The sequence below is a fragment of the Oxyura jamaicensis genome, chromosome 13 (genome assembly GCF_011077185.1).
Source record: "Oxyura jamaicensis isolate SHBP4307 breed ruddy duck chromosome 13, BPBGC_Ojam_1.0, whole genome shotgun sequence".
Taxonomy (NCBI): domain Eukaryota; kingdom Metazoa; phylum Chordata; class Aves; order Anseriformes; family Anatidae; genus Oxyura; species Oxyura jamaicensis.
In genome coordinates this window covers 10,582,031-10,603,428 of record NC_048905.1, presented here as the reverse complement: position 1 = coordinate 10,603,428, position 21,398 = coordinate 10,582,031, and the positions used below count along the sequence as shown (strand labels likewise).

Genomic DNA, 21,398 nt, shown 5'->3' with positions numbered 1-21,398 from the left:
CTCGGTACCTGAAAAGCTGAGCTGTGCTCTGAACCTGACTCACCCTAGGCATGTTTAACACCCAGCTGCTGCAGTCATGGTGTTGGAAAGGCAGAGAGGTATCTTTCAGAGTTTGTGGTTACAAAGAAACACAGCCTGTCTGTTCCTGGAATTACTTTGTGAAGCAGTGATGGAGGATGCTACCTCTGAGAGGCAGCTGATGTGGCCACTGGGTCTGTGGTTTGTTGGCTGAGTCGTGCATTAGCCAGCCAAAAATAACAAAACTTGCAACGGTATCAGCACAATTTCCCCTTTCAACAAGCAAAGTCTCTATACCCTGAAGGTGTTACTGCAACCACAAACACCTACAAACATCAGCATCAGCAGCTCTTTTGGAAGACACAAGGTGATGAAAAGAAACTTTAATTTCATCCTTGTTACAGCTCAGACTCCTGACTCCAAAAAACAGTCACACTCAGCAGAGACAGCCCACATCCAAGTTTTGCTCTCACCATCTGCATTTCTTTACACATCCCCCAGCCTCCCAGGTGCCATTAGATGTCTGGCCACAGTGCTGGAAGGTGGATCCAAGTGGCAGAAGCAGCCCCAGCCCGTGCCCAGGGGAGGGAGAAGCTGCTGCTGTGATCCCAACCCACGGCCCTTCTGCTGATCCATCCTGAGCACCTCGGAGGGGAGATACTGTGTTCCCCTCCCCTGAGACGCTGGGGACTGTGAGCCAACAGGAAGGCAAGTGAGCTGTCCGTGAGGAAATCCTGGCCCTTGGGGAGGTCTCAGACCACCTCGTCCCATCCAGCCCCAGCCGGGGGCCCAGCCCTGCAGGGAAACGCACCTTGGGCTCAGGGGTCCCTGCAGGTGTCAGCGTGAGAAGTGAATGAGGAAGGCATTCAGCACAGAAAAGTAACAGTCCCTTTGGGATCTTCCCAGTTTATAAGCAATTACAGTGAGCAGCTAAGGAGGAGTGCTTGGCATCCTCTGGAGGAAAGCCCCACAGCTCCCAGAAGCGGTAAGCGATGTAAAGCTGTGCTGACACGTGAGGTTGCATACGATCTTGTGGTGTGCATGTGTCAGGACATCTGCTCCTGCGACCTCATTCAGCTAAAGCCACCTCTGCGTTCACCTGCAGCTGCTGAGGAGGGTGTAGTGCAGAGAAACTCACTGAGCTGCACCTCATGCAGGGAATTCCACTGCTTCATGCCAATTACAGCCAATTCAGGATTTCAGCAACTATTATTTATCACTGGGGCTCCCTGCTAACTGTTACCACGTCAGTGAGGAGCTAGTCGAAATGAGTTTCCAAATTAGCACCTCTGCGTTCGTTCCTTTCATGTTTGCTTCCCTTTACGAGGAATGTCAGCAAATCACAGGATCCCACTCAGGGTAAATTACCTGGGGATTTTCCGCATGAGCGTTCCGCTGAGCCGCAAAGGCAGAGTGGCAGCAAGCTCGTTGTGCTGTTCGCAGCGCCTAAGGCACCACAGGGAAGGAGCACAGCCACTTCCAAAGAATGATCACGTTGGAAAGATGCTTAAAACATCTTGTGAGAATGGATGAGACTTCCTTGTGCAGCCTAAAGCGTACCCAGGCCAAGTAGCTAGCTGCCAGCCCCCGCACGATGATCCCTTCCCAGTTTATCATTACTGAGGAGAGGAGATCAGGGGCTGCTCCCTTTCTGCTTGAGTTCATTCTCTGAGACAAGATCTTCTCTCTCTTGTGGAAAGCAGACTGGGGTGAGTTTTCCTTAGAACCAGAGAAATACCAGGTCTTGACTCCACGCATTTCTGGCAACAGTTAAGCCTTGGAAAAACAATTGTGTTGGCAGCAAAGTGAAAGACTCCCATATGCTGGAGACCATGGATGTTTCTCCTAATCCCAAGCAGATGGAGAACATCCACGGTGCTCCAGTGATAGCTGCTCCAGCATCCCTGCACTGAGTCAGAAAAGATGGGGCCTGGGGGTCAGGCAGTGGACTTGAAGATGTTGTACAATGTCAGTCCTCCTTGCAGAGCTGGGGGAACAGAAGGGCCGGAGTGGACATGCTGAGGACCAGGGGCTCTATCGCATCAGGGTGGTGGCACCAGTCACATCTTTGTCAAGCAGCAATGTGGTGGTATTTTAAAGCTGGGCTATGAAGGATGAGGGCTGCCTGGGGAGCTGAGACACAACGCAGAGACACAAGGCAGAAGCACCAGAAGTAGACATTTACTCCAGATGACATAGGCTGAAATGAAATTCTCTGTAGTAATGGCTTTCCTGATGGCCAAAGTGGAGCCGGTGGTGGGCACGGCACTGGGATGGCTCTGGCTGTAGGACAGTGCTGCTGGAGAAGCTCTCCAGCCTGGTCTCTATTTTTGCAGGGGATGAAGGCCACCAAACCCCACAGCACATCACTGTCCAGACCCAGCTGCCAGAGGTCAAAGAACAAGCGTCCCCTCATGCAGCCACAGCCAGACCCGTTTGCTCTTACTGCAGAAGAGGACACTGCAGCACTGCTGCTCCCTGCTGCACATCCATCCAGTCAGTGGCCTTAGAGAAAACCCTGGTGCTCTGGGCATTAACAGAAACTGTCCTCTGGCCTCAGAGAGATGATCCCCAGCAATACACTAATGAACTGTGTATGACAAAGCTCCAAATCCCAGGGCTGGCCTGTCCAAAACTCTGCTCGAGGAGTTTGGGGCTTTTTTATTTATTATTTTTTAATTTTTATTTTAGCACATGGCCAAAGAAAACAGTGCTGTCTGGCTTCTTTCAGCTTCGCATTACCATTCCTTCCCTAATGAATCTTCTGGAAGCTACATGCCCTGAATCCTGCAGAACTCCCATGCTCTATCTCTACCTTATAGGATGGCCAAGGCTATTTTCATGCTAGATTAGAAACGAGGCAGCATGAGGAGGGACAGGTGATGTTTCTTTCTGCTTTCCCCTTTGACATGACAGCAAGATAAAGCTCACTGAGGGACCAGAGCAGAATGGCTGCCAAGCATCACGCCATATACGGTGCCTCCCCAGGAGAAGAAAGTGAGATAAAAATAGGCCACGGGGACCTCTCATCCCAATCCTTAGGAGCAAGGAACTTCCTTCCCTGTGGTATTGCTTCTGCTCCCACGCCACTGCTCGGCCCCCAGCCCCTGCCCAGCGCCGTGCCGCGGGCTCTGCCCTGAAGGTCTGCAGCCCCGAGTACACAAACAGATGGGCAGCAGGTGTGGGGACTTGCACACAGAGGTGGCCTGCAGCTTTCTTTAGTGGTTTTGCACCTTTAATCTCTGGAACATGTATTTCAAGCACAGGAAAGGCTTTTGTGCTGGCCAAGGAAATAACTACATAAAAGGATGGAGAGAGCTGATAAAGAAGGGGGTAAAAGGATTGTGCCGTAAAGGAAAAAGGCAGCCTACCCTATGTCTTGAAACGCCCAAGACATGAAGTGAGAACTGACAAAGGTCAGGCTGAATTTGGTCTTGCAGAGAATGCCAAGAAAAATAGCAAGAGAAGTTTTAGCTGTTATACATCAGAGGAAAGGAAGGAAAGAAATGGAGCTCCTGCACAGACAGGATGGGGCATAGATTAAAGGTGGTCTGAGCGTGATCCAAAACTAATGCCTGCTCTTCCTAACATCCTGTGGGTGTGCAGAGGCCATGAGGATATGAGGAGCAGGAGATGGAGGTGGGAAGTGTCAGGTTCTCTGGGACCCAGAGTCAGAGGGCAGCAAGCGCAGGCCATGGGCCGCAGCCTGCGGCAGGTTTTCACAAATGATGCCTTCGGCATACGTGTGAGTGCTGACTCTCCTTCCCTAACTGCAGAGCTCAACTTGCCATCTGATTTCTAGACATTTCTAGGAAAATCCTCATCTCGGCTGAGCAGAAAGTCAAGCCTGCTACTTGCCTAATCAGCTGTGCTAATCAAATGCTGCCATGCGGACTCAGCGCACGCAGCCCCCCTTGGTGACATCAGACCCCCCCTGCACACCCGAGCAGCAGCGTGGTTTTGCTGATTTGCAGCCATTTACCCTTGAATTCCCCCCCCCCCCCTCCTGCCAAGAGGCCTGCACCCCACAGCAGCAATGGCCCTGCTGCCCCCCCTGCCCCTCCAGCTTCGGGGCCAGCTGGGAAGAGCCCGATGCCAGCGGGGCTCAGCCTGCAGAAGGGGCCGCAGGGGAGTGCTGGAACCAGCGCAGCTCTAATTCAATTTCTACCCATTTTCCCTTTTGCCTTCACTTCATTACAGATTATTATTTTTTAAACTGAAGCAAACAGAGTTGATTCTGTTTCCAATTGAATTGCCCGGGGGCTGGCTCCTCTCCTCCAGCCGGCTGATGTGATCTCTGCAGCAAGCTCCTTCCTGAGAGACCTGCAGCCAGAGGGCACGGTGCCTCATTTTGGGAGAGTCCCTCGTCCTGTAAGGAGAGCAGCACCTCATTTCCAGTCAGTGGCTATTCCTTACAGCATTTAGACTAGACAAGAAATGACTTAAAGTAATCCCCAGCCTGAACTGGGACAAAAAGTTGGGATATTTTGCAGGTGAGGCATTCAGAGCAATGACAAGAAAGGTTCTTGCTTCCATTTCCATCTTAATCTACAGACCAACCTACTTGTTATGCTGCACGAATGATAAGCACAAATTTCTAAGTAAGTTGTTTCAAAAAAAAAAAAAAAAAAAAAAAAAAAAAAAAACATTCTCCTTTGAAAAGTGTCAATGTGAGACTTCACAAAGATTTCTAAATATAGCTACTTCAAAAGAACGAGTGCAATAAGGAGACCGGTCAAAACCTATCCTTTGCCACGCAGGCTGTCAGCTTTGTAGAACACATGGTGTCTGCTGGGAAGATGCTAAGCTGGAAGTACTGCCCGGGCAGGTCCCTGTGTGACCCCAGCCCCACCAGCAGCCACCAGTCCCACTCAGGGGCTGCACCAGTCCTGTCCCAGAGCCACCAGCTTGCCCCAACCATCATATCCCTCTTCCACCTTCTTCCCCAGCAGCTCGCGCTTTGGGGCTGCTGTGAGGCAAGCATAGCAAAGCACTGTGCAAGAGAAAGAAAAGGTCTCAGCCCAGAAATTCAGGACAGTCCTGCCTTTTTCTGAGCAAGTCCAGCTGAATTTTGATAAAAGATTTTTCAAGCCTATTCTAATGATTTGAATTATTCCTGAACACTCCTTGCACACTCCAGCCAGGTTTAAGGGGGAGCATGCTCTTCTGAGAGCACTGTTTCCTATTTTTGTCAGCACACTGAACATAGCCTCTAAATTAAAATCTTCTATTTCCAGTCTATTTCGATCAACTCCACTTCCTTCAGTTTAAAAGATACAATAAGAATAGACGAGCTCTTGCAAATTAAAAGCCTCTCTTGCTTAACAAATTGTCTCTCCGCAATAATTAATTGTCTGGAGAGAGATTCCAGCCCTAGGTTTTTGGCCTCATTCCAAGCTGTGTAAGGGGAAAAAATATATATATATATATTTGGGAACGTGCTGCCTCTTGGCCCCAGCGATGCCCACCCTGTGCACATTGGGGGGGGGTCCTGACCCCTCCACCCATCCCTGGAACAGCGGCGTCCCTGCCGGTGCGGCTGTCACCAGGCGAGCGTACTGGGCACACCTCAGCACCCATTTCTGCTCCACCCCGAGGTGATCCCTGGCAAGCAGCAGGTCGCTTACCCCGAGCCATTTCGGCTGCTCCCACAGTGGTGGCTGCCAGCAGCCGGTGGCGTGCACAGGCTGGGTGCACCCAGAGCAATGTGCAGGCGATGACAGGTGTTGCAGCTCCAGGCTGGCTTTGGGACTTCGTCCAACTTAAACTTCCTTGAGAAATTCTTCCCAGCATGTGATGGTCCTTATGATGAGTAAGCTTAAATTAATCTTTGGTTTTGCAATCTAAGCCTTTGGCTGCTTCTCCTCTTGGGGGTAGGCAGAACTGAAACTAGAGGCAGGTTTTGGTGTTTGGTCCCACAAAACTCTGTCAGACTTTTCTCAGGGGACACATCCTCCAGGCCCTCCACACCCTGTGTGCCCCTCACCCATGGAGCTCTTCAGCGACGGAAGTCTCCATCAAGAGGAAGTCCTCCTGCACCCAGGAGATGAGGAGGAGGCTGGTATCAGCCAAGATCAGTCCTCAAGAAGCCCTACCTGCATCAAAAGACATTCACATGTGGGTGAGGACAGAAAAATCCTCCGCTTCTTTACCCTCTCCCACAAGCAGCAGCAGCTCCATCACCAGCAGCCTGCTGCCACAGCCCCTATTGTCACCCAGTCCCCTGCAGCGGAGTGTGAATTGAGGACCCTCCTTGGCCCATGGAGATGCTGGAAAACACGAGCCCTCAGCTACCTGCAGGATGCTTAATACTAGTGGGAAGTCAGCTAACACTCTCCAGTCCTCGTTAGAGCTTGGAGGGCTTTGTATAACACAAATAGACCAGCAAACTGGAAATAAACCCCTAACATCCCCTCTCTGCACTAAGAAGCTATAGAAATATGTCACAGACTGTGTCTCTAGTCTGACACTATCTCGCAGCAGATGAGATCCTGCTAAGTCTGATTGGGATCGCCAGTGCCGCACCCAAGAGGGTGGGAAAGGTTTGAGTGCCCTTCTCCAGTCCCAGCATGGCAAAGGTGCCTGGGAACAGAGATGTTCCTGGAACAGCCAGAATTAGTGACAATCCATGTACATAGCTTCAAGTAGGTTATTCCCGGCAGGATGTTGCTCTAGAGACTGGTCACCGAGAGACAGGGCTGTGTCTTCAGCAGGGGTCCCTCCCACGCTGGCCAGGCCCTGGTGCCCCACTCCCTGCCGCTCTTCTGTGCCTCCTTCCCTTGCAGACAACATTCCCATAAGCATGCTTCAGCTTCCACATCCCCCAGCAGGAAAATCTGTTGTAATTAACCTTTTTGTCCAGGGCAGGATTTTACTGGAATGTATTTTTGGGGAAAAGAAAAAAACAAATGAACTAATTAACAAAACCCACTTTAGCACATCTGGGAAATCCCTGACTTTTAGTTTCACTGCATGTTCTGATGATCTGAGTGGACTACCGCCCTCTCCCATTCACCCACGGAGAGCAGCTCTCTGTGTGTGGGTCAGGATCTTTCTACAGATTTCAGTTAGGAAACAGCTCAGCACAAGTCCCTCCTCTCCGCGCAGGCTCTCCCAGCAGTGTCTGGACCCCACTGGGACTCCCCCGGCCCCTGTCGAACTGACCTGCTAGGGTGGTCTCCCACATCTGCTGCCTCCCTCCAGGCACAACTCCTCCACCCGAGGCTTTCCAGGAGCCCCCGTTTGCTAAATCTTGCGTCCCTGTTCCAGGAGTCCCAGACTTTCCCTGGCTTCTATTGCACTTTCCCAGCGTCCCAGCTCCCAGCATTGCCGTCACATTTAATAAACTGCTATTTAAACACACGCAGGGTGCCAGAAAAACTCTTCATTTCCTGACCCATTACTCATGCCACAGCTCCACACAGCCCATTTGGGCCTCTCAGTCCATGAGTTTCTCCGACATCTGCGTGCTCTTGGCAAGCCCCAGTGCTGCCAGCGGCGCAGCAGCGGTGGCTCATCCATGGGCTCGGACGGCCCCACCAGCCGGGGGCTGCTTCGCCGCCGGCATCCTGCACACAGCCTCCTGCTGCAGCCCATGGGGCTGACGGAGCTTCAGGAGGGTTTGGATCCTCCCGGCTCCCCGAGGGAAATGGAGCACACCCAGCTTTGAGCCCGCATGGCTTTCCTGCTCCCCAGACAGCAGGGGCCTTGCGCTGGGAGGGATCAGGATGAGGGAGCTGGGGGATCCTGACCCAATAGCCAGAGCCCTTTATTCCCACAAAGCACTTCACAGCCTGAAATTTCCAGACCAAAAAAAATCCCTCCTAGAGCAGAGCCAAAGGACACAAGAAGTCAACACCCTAGCGACTTTAGCTGAGGAACATTCCTCAGCAGATTTCAATCTTGTTTTGCAGGAGGGTTCCCTCCGCACCACGCAGCAGCCGCTCTGCGTCCCTGCTGAACAACAGCGCTGCCGCTCAGCAGGAAAACTCTGGAGCAGACCACCGGCTTATTAAAGATAGATCCGTGCTTGGGACTGCAGAGATAAACACATCAGAGGCATTTTGCTGTGTGTGCCAGGGCTGCTTGTGTCCCTCTTTGGCTGGGGTTGAGACAGGGACACTTTTGGCACTGAGGTGTCGCAGCCTGGCTGGTGATGGAGCCAGATCAAGGTCCGTGCAGGCTGGGGAGCCCAGGGCCACATTCTGCCCGCAGTGAGACACGTCAGTCCCTGGCTATTTGCTGGGGGGCACGGAAGTGGCCGGCATCGCTCTCCCCAGCCACGTGGAGCCATCAGGATGGCCAGGCTTGACAGAGCTCTGCTGCTAGCCCAGCCCTAGGGGAAGAGCTGAAAGGGGAAGTAGCTCCTTGAACAGCTGTCCCAGCAGTTAATATTTGCACAAGGCTTTGAAACCCATAAAAGAAAGATATGAGAAGCGGGAATGGCTGCCACTGCCTGTTTGTCACTTGGCATGTCCCCCGCTGCCCCCCCGGTGGCACATGCAGGGGACAGTTTCTGCCAGTTTGGTGAAGCCCCAAGGGCAGCGCCCAGCCAGGAGCATCCCTGCTGCTGGCCACGTTCTTGGAGCCTCTGTCAGGCACTGGCACAGCAGCATGGGCTCCTCCTGCTGCTTCAAGTCTGCAGATTTCTGCCCCTTTTTCCTTTTCTTTTCCTCATGCAACCAGAGAGCCTTGACACCTCTCACACCCCTCAGCCAGAGAGCCCTGCAGCCTCCCAGACACCTCAGACGCACACGCTGCAGGCTTGGATGCATTTCGGGGCTCACACCAACTGCAAAAACAGCTCTGCACCAAGACCCATGGCAGCATACCTCCAGCAGCAAGCAAGCTCCTGCCTGCAGCGGGGGACAGTTTGAGGGGCTGCTCCAGGGGTGTCCGTGGGCACCCTTCCCCTCGCTGTGCCTGGCACGGCTCAGGGGAGCCCCGCACGCTGTGTGCCCGCAGCATGGCTCCTTTCGGCATTTCAAATTTTGCCGGATGATAACCTCGACGTCTGAGTTCAAGGCTCTGATCCCACCCCCTTGTGATCTGACTCATGTTGCAGTCAGCGCGCTGGATATTGGTAGGCGAGGAGGAGGAGGGAGGGCAGCAGGCAGCCCCGGCTCACACACGCGCTGCTCCCTGCACAAACCGAGCCACGCACGCGGGGGGGAAACTTGGGGCTCTCACCTGCTCCTGGAGCCGTGGGAAAACGGCACCGTTCCCAGGTAAAGCTTTGCCTGCTTCTTTTTTCTCTTGGTTGTTACGCTGGTGAATGGCTTTCTAGGTGAGAACTCGGAGGGGTCGGGGTGTGCCAGGCATCCCATGCGGGGCCGCTTGGCTCAGACCGTGAGGGCGGTGCCGCTCCTCACCTTCGTGCTGTCCCCTCACACTGCCCCGAACAGAGGGCAGTTTGGGGACTTCTGCTGGTGGGGACCAACAAAACAAGAACTATGGGGGCTAGAGAGGGGTCGTGGGTACAGCATTCCCGGGGTGCAGAGGCAGCGATCTGCCCTGCCTCAGCACCTGCAGGAGTGAAGCATCTTGCCCCAGCAGCCTCCGCACGAGGTTTGCTCCTAAACCAACTTCTCGCAGCTAAGCCAGCCCCTCCAGTGTCTCCACTGGTATCTGGGACTGGTTCCCAGGCAAGGGAGGGGGGGTGTTGTCCTCAGGACCCCAACCCAGCCGTGAGTATGAGGCAGCAGGCTGGATGCAGGGTCTCTGCCATGACTCGTGCAGCTAGAAGCGTGTCCAGGAGCCTGACACCCTTGTTTTCAGTTTCACCTCTCTCCTGCAGTCACCACAGAGCAAACTTTTCAAGTGCTGCCTGCTCTCTGCCCATTTCCGCATAACCCTTGGTGCTTTCTGCATTCAGAGGGCCCGAACACCCTCACCCATGGATCCCCTGCCCTCCGGGGGGACACGACAGAGTGCTGGCAAGTGTGGTGGGGAGGGAGATCGTGTCCTGCCTCCCCAGCCCCTCTGCTCACACCACAGGCAGCAAGTGCTGCTGTGCATCAGTCAGGGTTCAGGCTGGAATGGGGCAGAGAGAGCAACAGGCAGCAGAGGGAACCGAGGAGCAGAGATAAAAGGGCTGGGGGTGCTGCCAGGCGGGACCCCCGTGCGTGTCCCCCAGCCCCAGGGGTGCAGAGGGGCTGCAAGGGGCCCCAGCCAAAGCCGAGGCTGCAACTGCCGGCACGTGCCCATCAGAGCGTGGGCGCACGGATGGCATGGGGAGATGGAGATAAGAGGGCCGGGGATGTTCCAGGGGCAAAACCACAGGTGTGGGCACGGGGAGGAGCACAGCCCTTCCAAAAGGGTGCTCAGGCATAAACTAGAAAACAACCCCACACCCTCAGCGAGCCCCTGCAGACAGCAGGGCAAGCTTGCTTCCACGGCACCCTCACCTCACCTTTGAGCCGCAGTTCTGGGGAATTTGGGTCTCCTCCGTTTGTGAGATAGGCTCACGGCTCCGGCACAGGGTGGGAACAACCCTTTGGCAGCCCCCTGCCCTGCCTGCTCCCCACCACTAAACCTCAGACATCCTCTTTAACCCAGCAGAAATCCCCACAGCCCTGCCAGAAGCACCTCTCAGTGTACCCAGATGTTTAATCTCTTGATTAAACACTTGAGCACCATTCTGGAAAAAGCCATGACGCCTTGCTGCGAGCTCCATGGGGCCGGGGAATTTGCTTTGCTCCTAAGTGACTTGTGCCTGCGCCCTGCTCAGACACACACCGACAGAAGGCAGGGATTTTTCAGGTCTGGGGGGACCTGGAAACGCTCCCCACAACAGGCTGCCATGCCCAGGAACTCGCCAAGCACTCCCTCCTGCCCATCTATCTGCTTTTAACGTAAGCTTTTAACAGATTCGCAATGAACCTTTTAAGGCAGAAGTAGAGCCACATGAATGGAGAGCAGCAAACATACTACCGATGCTGCAGAACAGGCGCTACGTCCCATTAGCCTCACTGCAAAAAGTGCACAAAGAGCTGGAGCAAACAACGCCAAAGGAAGGGATGCTGAGATGAATGGCAGGGGGAGCAGGAGAAGTGCAAGAGAAATTTCCCATAGATAAATCACAGCCTCCTCCCCGGAGGAGATAATTTATACTTTTAGTGCAGTGGGTCAGTCGTACGTGGGCTTCCACAGAGCACAAAATCACCGTTAGGGCAGGAGACAGGAATTACTACCAGGACGGTGAGGTTAAACTGGCTAACGGGGAAGGTGGTAGGACATTGCAACGGGAGGATCATTAGTGCTCCGGGGAAGACTGTTAATAGAGTTCCTTAAACATTAGTCTAGAGATGAAATTTATTTAATGGTTGTCCTTAGTGGTCTTGGCTCAGAAAATGGAAGTCCTTCAAGAAAATGCACTAGTGAGAAGCCTGGGAGAACTTTCGAACCAGACAGGGGACTTAAAGTGCTGCAGGAGAAGAACCAAAGGATCCAAAGATCAACAGAAACAAAACGGGCTGGCACAAGTTCACACACTTAGGGACTAAGTAAAAGTCACTACTCTGAGCAGCCAAAATAGCACAGGAGAAGTACCAGGCTTTTAGGGAACCCTAGGATGTCTGTAGAAAAACGGCTGCAGCCTGGCCAGGTCTCGCAGCAGCAATAGCATCCATCAGAGCCCCAGCACCGCTGGGAAAGGCACTACAGGGACAACCAGCAGCGATGCCCTACTCTGCTCCCTTGCTGGCTGGCTGGAGACTTGTCCAAGAACACATCCAGGCCGTGATAATGGGGACAGACAGGTAGGTGTAAAACCTGCCGATGAGACAGGGCCAGCAGGGTGTGATTTATGCAGCCCGTTGCTAGAAGGGCTGCCATGGGAAACAGCTGCTCTGGGCGTACATCGAGGAGGACATAAATTTACCCTGCTGAAATACAACAGGAACTGAGGACCCACATGTTAGATGAAGCTGGGCAGACAGAGTGGCAGAGGGACGGTGCTGCAGGAGGGCACCCCAAGCTGGGTGCTTCACCCCGAGAGCCATGCGGGTCACTTCCCCCTTCCCATCTCAGGTTTTGCCTCTCCTGCACCGAGCCAGGACCCAGCCCAAGGTGCTGCATCCTGCATCCGCCCCATGAGTCCTGCCCCAGCCCGTGGAGGAGCAAAGGCTCCTGGCAGCTCCGCAGGGATGGGATGCTCCACCCCCCGTGGCTCAGCAGCTCCATATCACACTCGGAAATGCTTCCCACTCCCTGCCCAAGAAAAATAAAGTGTCTGCTTCTCACCTTGAGCTAATCAGAGAAGCAATAAGAAACAAAACTCTCCCTGACCTGCAGGATCAGCAGCACTGCCTGTGCGGGGGGATTTGAAACACGGGGGAACAAGCAGACCATGCCATGAGGGTCTCGGGCACCATAACCAGGCTCCCTGGCCCACAGCCGGGGTGACCCTGGCCACCAGGAAAGCGGCACAGCCCCTGCCCCATGGTGGGTGCTGAGCCACCAGCCCAGCCCCAGCCGAGCCCCCGCGAGCCGGCGGCAGGAGCGGGCTGTTGGTGTGCAGTGGAGCAGCCACGTAGGAGGCTGTGATCCACCCACAGCATTTTCGAAGCATGCTACTCCCCCTATAATTTATCCTGCCATTTCCAGCGCGTTAGGAGTAATGAAAAAACATCCCTTTTGCTTCGAAATACCCTTCTCCGCGAACAACCTGTTCTCCTGGCTGCCGTCAGCAAGCCGGCAGCGCTCGGCTCGTTCCCTGCTCCCTTTGTGCACGAACAAAGAGCTTTCTGCGGAGAGAGCCCGCGCTGCAGCAGGAGGCGAGGAAACGCTCTGCACGCCGCCGCCACGGCTGAAAGCACCGCATCCAGCTCCCAGCAGGCTTCTCCCCAGCACCCAAATTCCCGGGACCCCCCATCTGGCAACGGGCTTGCTCCACGCAGCAGGAGGCATCCGATGGGCTGGTTCATCACTTCCCACTCACTCCTAATTCCCTTCAGAGCAGCAGGGCTGGGGGTCTCATCCCCGATTCCCACGTGGCTCCCGGCACTCAGCACTTATTTACCCTGGCACTCACTCCCAGATGCTCCCTGCCTTGGCTCGCTTGCCTTTAACCTTGAGTCAAAGGCACCCATCAATGGGAGAGCAGCCCAGCCCACTCCATATCATTATCTTTTCCTTGACAAGTGAGTGTGTTATAATCTCACCTGTGGCCTCTCCCAGGACCTTCTCCTCTCCTGGAGTTTCTCCATTTTGCCCCAGCTCCTCATCCTGCAGGGAATCAGCCCCTTCCTCCCCAGCCCCTCTTGATCAAACCTGCGGTGTTTTGGTTTTCCTCTGAGCCCCTTCCTGACACGCACGCTGCTTGCCATCAGCCAAGAGCTGGGAGCCCTGTGAACCTAGAGTGACAAGGTCCTGGAGAGCACCCTAACAGGTTGCTGAAAGCCCTTGTGCAGGTTAGAGGGGTTTGTTGTGTGGTTTCTGACCCTGGGAAAAAAAAAAAATAGCTTTTTGTTATTTATATCCAGGCAGAAAGTAATCATAAAATGCAAGTCTGCAAGGGCTGCTCCCCGCTCTGGACCCCTGCCCCAAATCTTCATCCAAGCACTCCCTGGAGCTCTTGGCTGTTTCAGCTGCCGTCAGGGGCAGCCGATGGAGCTGGCAGAGCCCCCCCAGCCAGCTCCTGCCAGGGTGTCGGATAGCTCGGAGGGGCTCCCTGCTCCCCCCAGGACCCCAAATGGAGCAGAGCAGGGATCTGTGCTCTGGGCTGCTTGACAGCAGGGACCAGCACGAGGCACAGGACTGTTCAAAGCCCAGTTATGAGCACAGATCAGCTGTGGAGCTTCATAAATCATGCAGCAATGACTAATTTTACTAGGTTGCATAATTGAAGCGCACTGCTTTCTCAGAAAAACTCTTTCCTCTTTTCCTCCTGGCCCCCTTTTTATCATCAGCCTGTAGGGACTTGTTTCCTCTGAGATCCCTGCACTTTGCTCACCATCGCTACACTACGGGGGTGCCCTAGGGCTGGGCAGGGACTGGTGTCCCCAGCTGCCGAGGGACTCCCTGGTTTGGGTCTAAATGGGCTGGAGTGCCCATGGAGGCACAGATGCCCCTGTTTCTGGAGGGGCTGGTGATGGGTAGCTCAAGAGACCATTGCCCTGACTTGGTGCTTTCTTTGCAGGTTGTCATCGAGAAGCGGTTAAGCTCTGTCCCTTCAGAGCACCACCAGCCACCATCTCCAGCCCAAGCACACAATGAGGCAGGCATGAGACCTAATGGGACCCAACCTCACCAAGGAGAGGTGAAGGGAGCAGCTGAGACCCACCAGCAGCTGCTGCAGGGGATCAGCTCCAGCACCAGATGAGCCAGTTCACAGCAGCAAATTGCAGGTCCGTGGCTTTCCTAGACCATGACACTCCCAGCAAACAAGGCTGAACATGTGAAGATGACTGCAGTGTTCTCTAAGTCACTGCAGGCCCAAAATTGGTTTGGAAAGGGCTCTAGGGCTGCCTGGTAGAGGCTCGCTCCAAGCACCCGCAGAGCCAGCAAGTGCAGGACCACTCCATCCATGCGACTGCACCATGGATTCGTGTAACGTCACAAACTCTACAAAACCCATGAACTTCACTGTGCAGCTGCTGGTTGGCTCCTTCCTCACCATCCTCATCGTGTTCACCCTCTGCGGCAACGTCGTCGTCTGCCTGGCCGTCACCCTCGACCGCCGGCTCCGCAGCCTGACCAACTGCATCATCGTCTCCTTGGCCATCACCGACCTGCTGCTGGCCCTCCTGGTGCTGCCTTTCTCTGCCTTCTACGAGCTCACCAGGGAGTGGCCTTTCGGCAGCACCCTGTGCAACATCTACTCCAGCCTGGACGTCATGCTGTGCACGGCCTCCATCCTCAACCTCTTCATGATCAGCCTGGACCGCTACTTCGCCGTCACCACCCCGCTGCGCTACAGGCAGGTGGTCACCCCCTCCCGGGTGGCCGTGGGCTTGGTCATTATTTGGGCGGTTTCATTGATGGTCTCCTTCCTGCCCATCCACCTGGGCTGGAACACCAAGGGGACGGAAGTGCAGAACACCACCCCCAACTGCACCAAGAAGTGCATTCTGGAGGTTAACTCTATCTACGGGCTGGTGGACTCCTTGCTCACCTTCTACATCCCTCTGGTCATCATGTGCATCACCTACTACCGGATATTCAAGATAGCGAGGGAGCAAGCCAAGAGGATTAACCACACGTGGTGCTGCAGCAGCAACACCCCCATGCCACCCATGGTGAAGGAGCACAAAGCCACCGTGACGCTGGCGGTGGTGCTGGGCGCCTTCGTGGTGTGCTGGTTCCCCTATTTCACGGTGTTCACGTACCGAGGGGTGAGGGGGGACAACAGTGTCGAAGGAGTGCCCATGTCCATCGTCCTCTGGCTGGGCTACGCCAACTCGGCGCTGAACCCCATCCTCTATGGCACACTCAACAGGGATTTTCGGTTGGCGTACCAGCACTTGCTGCACTGCTGGAGGACGGGGGAGCCCAGGAGCTCCTGCCTGCCACCCCTCCAGAAGGGGCGGCCCAGGGGCAGGAACTGCAGGCAGGGCCCCGACGGGCAGGAGGGGCAGGAGGGGAAAAGCCTGAAGCTGGAGATGAGGAACGGGAAGGGAAACTTGCTGGCTGACGGAGACCTCCAGAGGTAAGTGCCTTCTCCCCTGCAGTGCCCTGGTGGTCAGTCTGTCCCTGGGAGGAGGGCAGGGATAGGGACCTCAGTGTCTAGACTTTCATTTAGCCTGCAAACTGTTAAGCACCGAGCTGGATGCCCCAGCAGCAGCCCTCACCCAGCCCCCCCTCTGCTCTTTACAACCCAGCAGAAATTCAGCAAGCGCCAGTGGGGGCCCTGCCTCCCTCCGTGCCGGCGGCACAGGTTCAGCTATGCCAGGTGGCTGGGTACCACCATGAACACAAAGTGTCCCTGGCTTCTCTGGGTAATGGCGACAGTTTTGCCATCAGAATTTGCTAACACAACATGGGGGTGTAGCTGTTGTTTACAGCTGCTCCCAGAAGCTGGCCATGCCCTGCTCTCTGGGGGGAAGGCAGCTGGCACAGCCAGAGGCACTCAGGAAATGTCGTTGCCTGCCACAGTGAGGACAAAGGCACAGAGTGTCAGGGCACCTGTGGTCACGCTGCGAGTCCCTGCAGGAGCAGAGTTCTGGGTCCCCATCCTGGCTCTGCGTGTTCCCCTCTCAGCTCCAACATGCGCCCCTGGGTCAGCATCAGCAGCGAGCTCAGCCAGCAGCAAGTTCCATTCCCATCTCTGGGAAGAAGCAAGAATAACCCAAATTAGGTTGGCAACGTTTTTAGGAATACAAACAATCACATAAGATTAAAGCCAAAAATTGCCCCAGCACCACCCCAAGCCCAAACCTGGGGCACTTCCTTGCAGGGTGCAGTCAGGGAGAAGACGGGCACGATGTGGGTGTGCTCCACGGCACCCATCCCCTGCCTGGGCACCCACATCCCCATGGGGTCAGCCCGCACCTCCTTCGCCCCCCTGAGCATAAGGAGAGCAGAGACACGTGCTGTCTGCTGCCATGCAAGCTGCTGCTCCCAGGCTTTAATCTAACCTCTAGGCAGCGCCTGATAATTCCCCGATAGCCCAGAAACTTTCCATCCTGCAGATAAGCTGTCCTTTCACTCCCTGCCCTCAACGTGCCCGCAGAGAAGCTGTGCTTGTGCATGTGCCCTTGGTTCCTTCCCCAAAACAGGCTCTGAAGCCATGGAAAGGAGAACATGGGGAGGTGAGGCAGAGGACAGAGCCACCAAGAGGCTCAGCCTCCACCACACTTCCCTGCACGCCCAGGCTTGGCTTAACCTGAGGCAGAGGGGTGGCTCGGGGCAGGGGAGGCTGCCCCAGGAGACACAGCAGGACAGAGGAGTTGGAACAAATGCAAACTGCAACTCTTCCCCACTCTCCAAGTCAATAATAAAGAGTGGAGAGGGACAACATTTAGCAAACACTGTTGCAGGTGTATATCAAAACATGCACCTGGTGTGGTAGCGGTGTTTCTGCAGACAGAGCGAAGGGGCTGTGCTGTTTACGCAAACAAAAGCACAGCTCCCGGACAAACTGGGAGTTCGTGCACCGGGGCTCTGCGAGAGAAGGACTTTTATAAGCCACAGGGAGAGTGCAGGGAAAGCAATTAGCAAGAGCAGCGCCCATCCAGGGGGTTTCATCCTGGCAGGACCCTGTCCCACCAAGCACAGGAGCACCTCGGAGGTGAGCAGATGTGGTGCTGAGCAGCGAGGCCAGCCAGCACCACTGTGCTGAGAGGGGGTAATTGTGGAAGGAGAGCTGCGCTGCTCCTGCACAGCACCAGCCGGGGTTTTAGCTATTAACTGAGCATCTCTTGCAAAACAGCAGCTGGTTCAGCACAGAAACCCAAGAGGACACCAGAGGACGTCTCCAGCGGCTCAGACAGGGTCAGGGCAGCCCCAGTGCGGGCTGGATCAGGCCCCACAACTTGCTCAGCGGTGCAGATTGGGCCCTCTCCTATCACTCAAGTAGATCTGAACGAGACCCATGAGAAAGGACAGCTCCTGTCCCCTTCCAGTGGGACAAGGAGATCTCTTTCCCATCTGGGCTTGCTCCCAGGGGAGCAGAACTTCGAGGGAAGTGGGTGAGCAGCAGCCAGTGCTGCAGCGGTGCTCACAAGCAAGCCCCAGGCACTGCAGCAAAGGGAGGGGGGAGACCCAAGCCCAGGGATGTTTCTTGACCTTTCTAAATCCAGAAAGCTCTTTCCCATACTACACAGCATCACTGCTGTGGTTTCTGCTTGCGATCAGATAAAAGGTAGCTCGAGGGCTGAATGATCGGTTATTGCTTTTACTTTCTCTATTGCTTTTACTCATCTGCCTGGAAGTGATGCACCAAGGGCTGCGTGGGGCCCTCCAGCCCGTTCCCTCCCAGCCCACACCACTGACGCTGGGTGCTCATCCTGCTGCTGGCAGGCAGCCGGGGTCCACCAGGGTTACCCGGTGGCTGCAGGAGCTCCTGGAGCAGCCAATTTCACGCCGAGCTCAAACCAAGCTGGCTCCTCTCCTCTAGAGACATCAAGGGAAAAGGCCAACATGAATCATTTCACAGCCCCATAAACCTCTCCAAATGAGAGCAGAGCTCAGAACGGCCACACGTGGTTTATTCAGGGCAGCAGATTTTGAAACACTGCCCTTCAAAACAAAGTTTTTCCTGTTCTGAGGCACAAAGAAGAGACCAGCGAACAATAGGGGGAACACTGGAGAAATGCAGGCGGTCTCAGGGGTGTCAGGAACAGAGACAGGGGCCAGCCCCATCGCTTCCCTGGAAAACGAGAGTCCCCAGGCACAGCGCAGCCACTGTGGCGCAGGAGGAGTTTCCGTGGGTCAGGACAAGGTAGGGGGGAGCGTGCAGGGCTGCGAGGGAACACAGCTGCTTCCCATCGTGCACCGACCAGAGAAGGAACTCACATAAACCCAGTAAAGGAAAGCAGAGGGGCCAGTTCCAGGTAAAAGGACCTGTCCCAGCCACCACATCCTGCCCCGGGCTGCCATTTCCAGGGGCAGACCAGGACAGATCCCAGGCAGGCAGTGCTTCATGGGCACGTAGCAAAGCCAGGAGCCCTTGGGTTCGTCCAGGCTGGCACCAACCCATCTGTTCTCCTTCTGTTCTTTGTGTCTTCATGTGCAATTTCAACCTTTCCAGTGCCAAAGCCTTGCCGTGAATCTCAGCCAGCCTGCTGCCCTCAGACACACATCTCCCAGCCTCTGCTCCTGGCTGCCCTCCTCCAGCATCCTGCAAGGCTGAAAGGACAAAGCTGGACTGTCCTCAGGGAGAGACTCGACGGCAGAGGCAAGGGCTACAGGGTAAGTATGGGGCTGGGGGTCCTGGAAGGGGCACCCACTACATTTTCCCAGGTCCAGCCATCCCATCCTGATGGCACAGGGGGGAAGAGAGGGGGGCCACCAGAGATGCAGCCTCACTCCTGTGACCTCCAGCAGCATTTGCTCCCAAGCCCAGGGGAGGTGGCCAGAGCTGTCCCCCCCATCCTCCAGCTGCTCTGGAGGTGTGGGGGCACAGAGCCATCCCGTAATGCCCTTGGGATGCCAGCTCCCCTCATCCCCGCAGGCTGCTGGGGAGCAGCCACTGTGCGCTGCAGAGGCAGCTGCGCTCGGGCTGCAGGCTTCCAGCACGCTTCATTTTCATGCAAGCCTGCACCAGCACCGCACGAATCACAGGCAGCTTTTGCAGGGACTCTGACCAGGCACCCGAGGCAGGGAGCTGATGCCAGGCATTGCCACTTTCCCCAGCAGTGCCAGGCTGGAGGACGTGGTCAATAATCGCCACCATGTGTGGGGACGCCTCCAAGCTCCCCAGAGCCACTCGGTGCAGCCCTGCTCTGGAAGGGCCAGGCAAGGACGCCCCGACCTTCACACTCTCCCTCAAACACCGTGTGCTGATAACGTGGGTTCTCCTGTACTGACCGTGCCCTGGGGGCAAAAAATAAGTCACCTGCACGCCGCAGGTTGGGTGAACACGTCCCTGCTGCACACAGAGAACTACCGACCCGAGCCAAGGTCATGCTGATGGCCCCCTGTATGGGTCCCTGCTGGGGTGGGGGTCCCTGGCTGTGACATGGGGGTGCCAGCACGGCTCAGCAGCAGGTCACAGCTCCCCAGGGTCACATCACCACTGCCCCCCACCCAAGGCAGGGAGCAGCGTAAGCCCCAAGCCAGTGGGGGCAGAAGGGAAATAAGTTCTTGTTTTACTGCTTCATGCCTTCCCTCTGTGCCACGCACACCTTCCGAACGACGTTCACTTTCCATGAGGCAGAGGCAAAACACCAGCATCACCAGCCCAATCAGCAGAGTGAAGCAATGTCAATCTAGGGAGAGGTTTGCAGATCTGAGGTCCTGTCGTGGCCACAGATTTCCTCTCTGTGATACGGGGGTGGAGACAGGAAACGTCACCCCGTGTTGGGGACCCATCGGAAAGGGTCCTCAGCAGGAGCCACGTGAAACCCCACAGCACCCACCTGCAAAGTCAGGGGGAGGCAGCACCCAGGAGCAGAGCACCGCTCACACTAAGGTCACTTCAGGGTCACTTTGACCCAGTTATTTGCAGAGGTGACAATCCAGCCGCTGCCGGCTGGCCCACGCTGAGGGGAAGAGCAGGCAGAGAAAACCACAAAGCAAAGCTCTGCTTCTCAGCAGGACGTCAGATGAGGAGACCTGGGCAACGCGAGCCTGTTGAGCCCTGCCCCACCAGCCGCACTCGGTGTACAGCCACGCTCTGCTGAGAGCACCCTCACAGCACCACGCCGCGTCCCTCCCAGCCGCACAGCGTGCTTAATGCAGCCTTCCTTAGGCTGGGGAGCAGGGAAGTGGAACAAGGCAACCACCTGCACCCTGCACGTCCTTTGAACCCCCTCTGTTCCCCTGCAGGATCCCTGCACTGGCACATGCTCCCTCCCCAGACACCACCGAGGAGGCCTCTGCCTGCCCCAGTTTCTTCCCGGGAGGACGATGTGTTTGAAGAGCTGCAGAAGAGCTGCAGAAGAGCCTCTCCCTGCACCGGCAGGGCCATGACACCACCAGCGTGGAGCCCCCCACCAGCAGGCAGCGGTGCCTGAGAACCAGCGCGTGCCCCCAGCAGGGCTGGCATGGAGAGGGTTGGGCAGGGGGGGCACGGGGTGGGGAAAAGGGGTTTGGGCCACAGCCCTGGTGCCCTAAGGGCCACATCCATCCCTCAGAGGTGTTGGTGATGTGGCAGAAGGGCCACCGTGGTGGCTGCTGACAGCCAGGAGCATGGGATGCCCAGCCCCACAGCATCCTCGTGGGGGGAGACTGGCGTCCCACCTCGGGGAGGTTTTAGCACTGTTGGGGCCATCACAGCTCTCCCTGCCAGCTTATCACCCCCAGCCCCACCACAAGGAGAGGGCTCCTGGAGACCCCTGTGCCATGGGGAGCCGCCGAGCAGCCGGGCTGTGTCCCAAGGCTCTGCGCTCCCCAATACCTCAACACTAAGACTGCAAAGTCAGGATGTCTGCGACTGAGCCTGGGCAGAAGTCAGCGGTATAAAAACCTATTTAACTCGGAGGGAAAGCGATACGGTTGATTTCTTCGGGCCAGAAGAGCCTCCTCACCCCCCGGAACCCCCCGTCCCATCCATCCCCATCCCTCCGCTGGGCACGGGCAGCACCGGGTCGGGCAGCACCGGCCGCACGATCCCAGCTGGTCCTGGAATCGGTGGGAAGAGGGGGACGGGGGACCCCGGGCCCGGCCCGCCGGGGGCGGTGCTGCAACTCCGGGCCCAGCCCCGGGCCCCCCCTCCCCGCCCCGGGGACCGGACCCGGCGGCAGCGCAGGCTCGGAGCTCCCCCTGCTTGCGGCCGG

At 56.1% G+C, this 21,398-nt stretch overlaps 2 protein-coding genes across 11 annotated transcripts in view; one reads left to right on the top strand and one right to left on the bottom strand.

The window, feature by feature from the left end:
• Positions 1-21,398, bottom strand: part of LOC118173699 (serine protease inhibitor Kazal-type 5-like) — a 103,102-nt gene that overhangs the window by 73,729 nt on the left and 7,975 nt on the right. For 9 of the 10 annotated variants that reach the window (XM_035338499.1, XM_035338491.1, XM_035338490.1 and 6 more), the window contains one exon: positions 16,144-16,285. In XM_035338499.1, coding sequence (XP_035194390.1) covers positions 16,144-16,285 — 142 coding nt within the window. Of the gene's footprint in view, positions 1-16,143; positions 16,286-21,398 lie in introns of those variants that run through there. The other variant, XM_035338497.1, reaches the window with a different exon arrangement.
• HRH2 (histamine receptor H2) lies at positions 9,123-21,219 on the top strand. Its single transcript, XM_035338506.1, has 4 exons — positions 9,123-9,245; positions 14,159-15,667; positions 18,710-18,870; positions 20,449-21,219. Exons 2-3 carry the CDS (start codon positions 14,559-14,561, stop codon positions 18,726-18,728), a joined length of 1,128 nt encoding a protein of 375 aa, XP_035194397.1. The 5' UTR covers positions 9,123-9,245; positions 14,159-14,558; the 3' UTR covers positions 18,729-18,870; positions 20,449-21,219.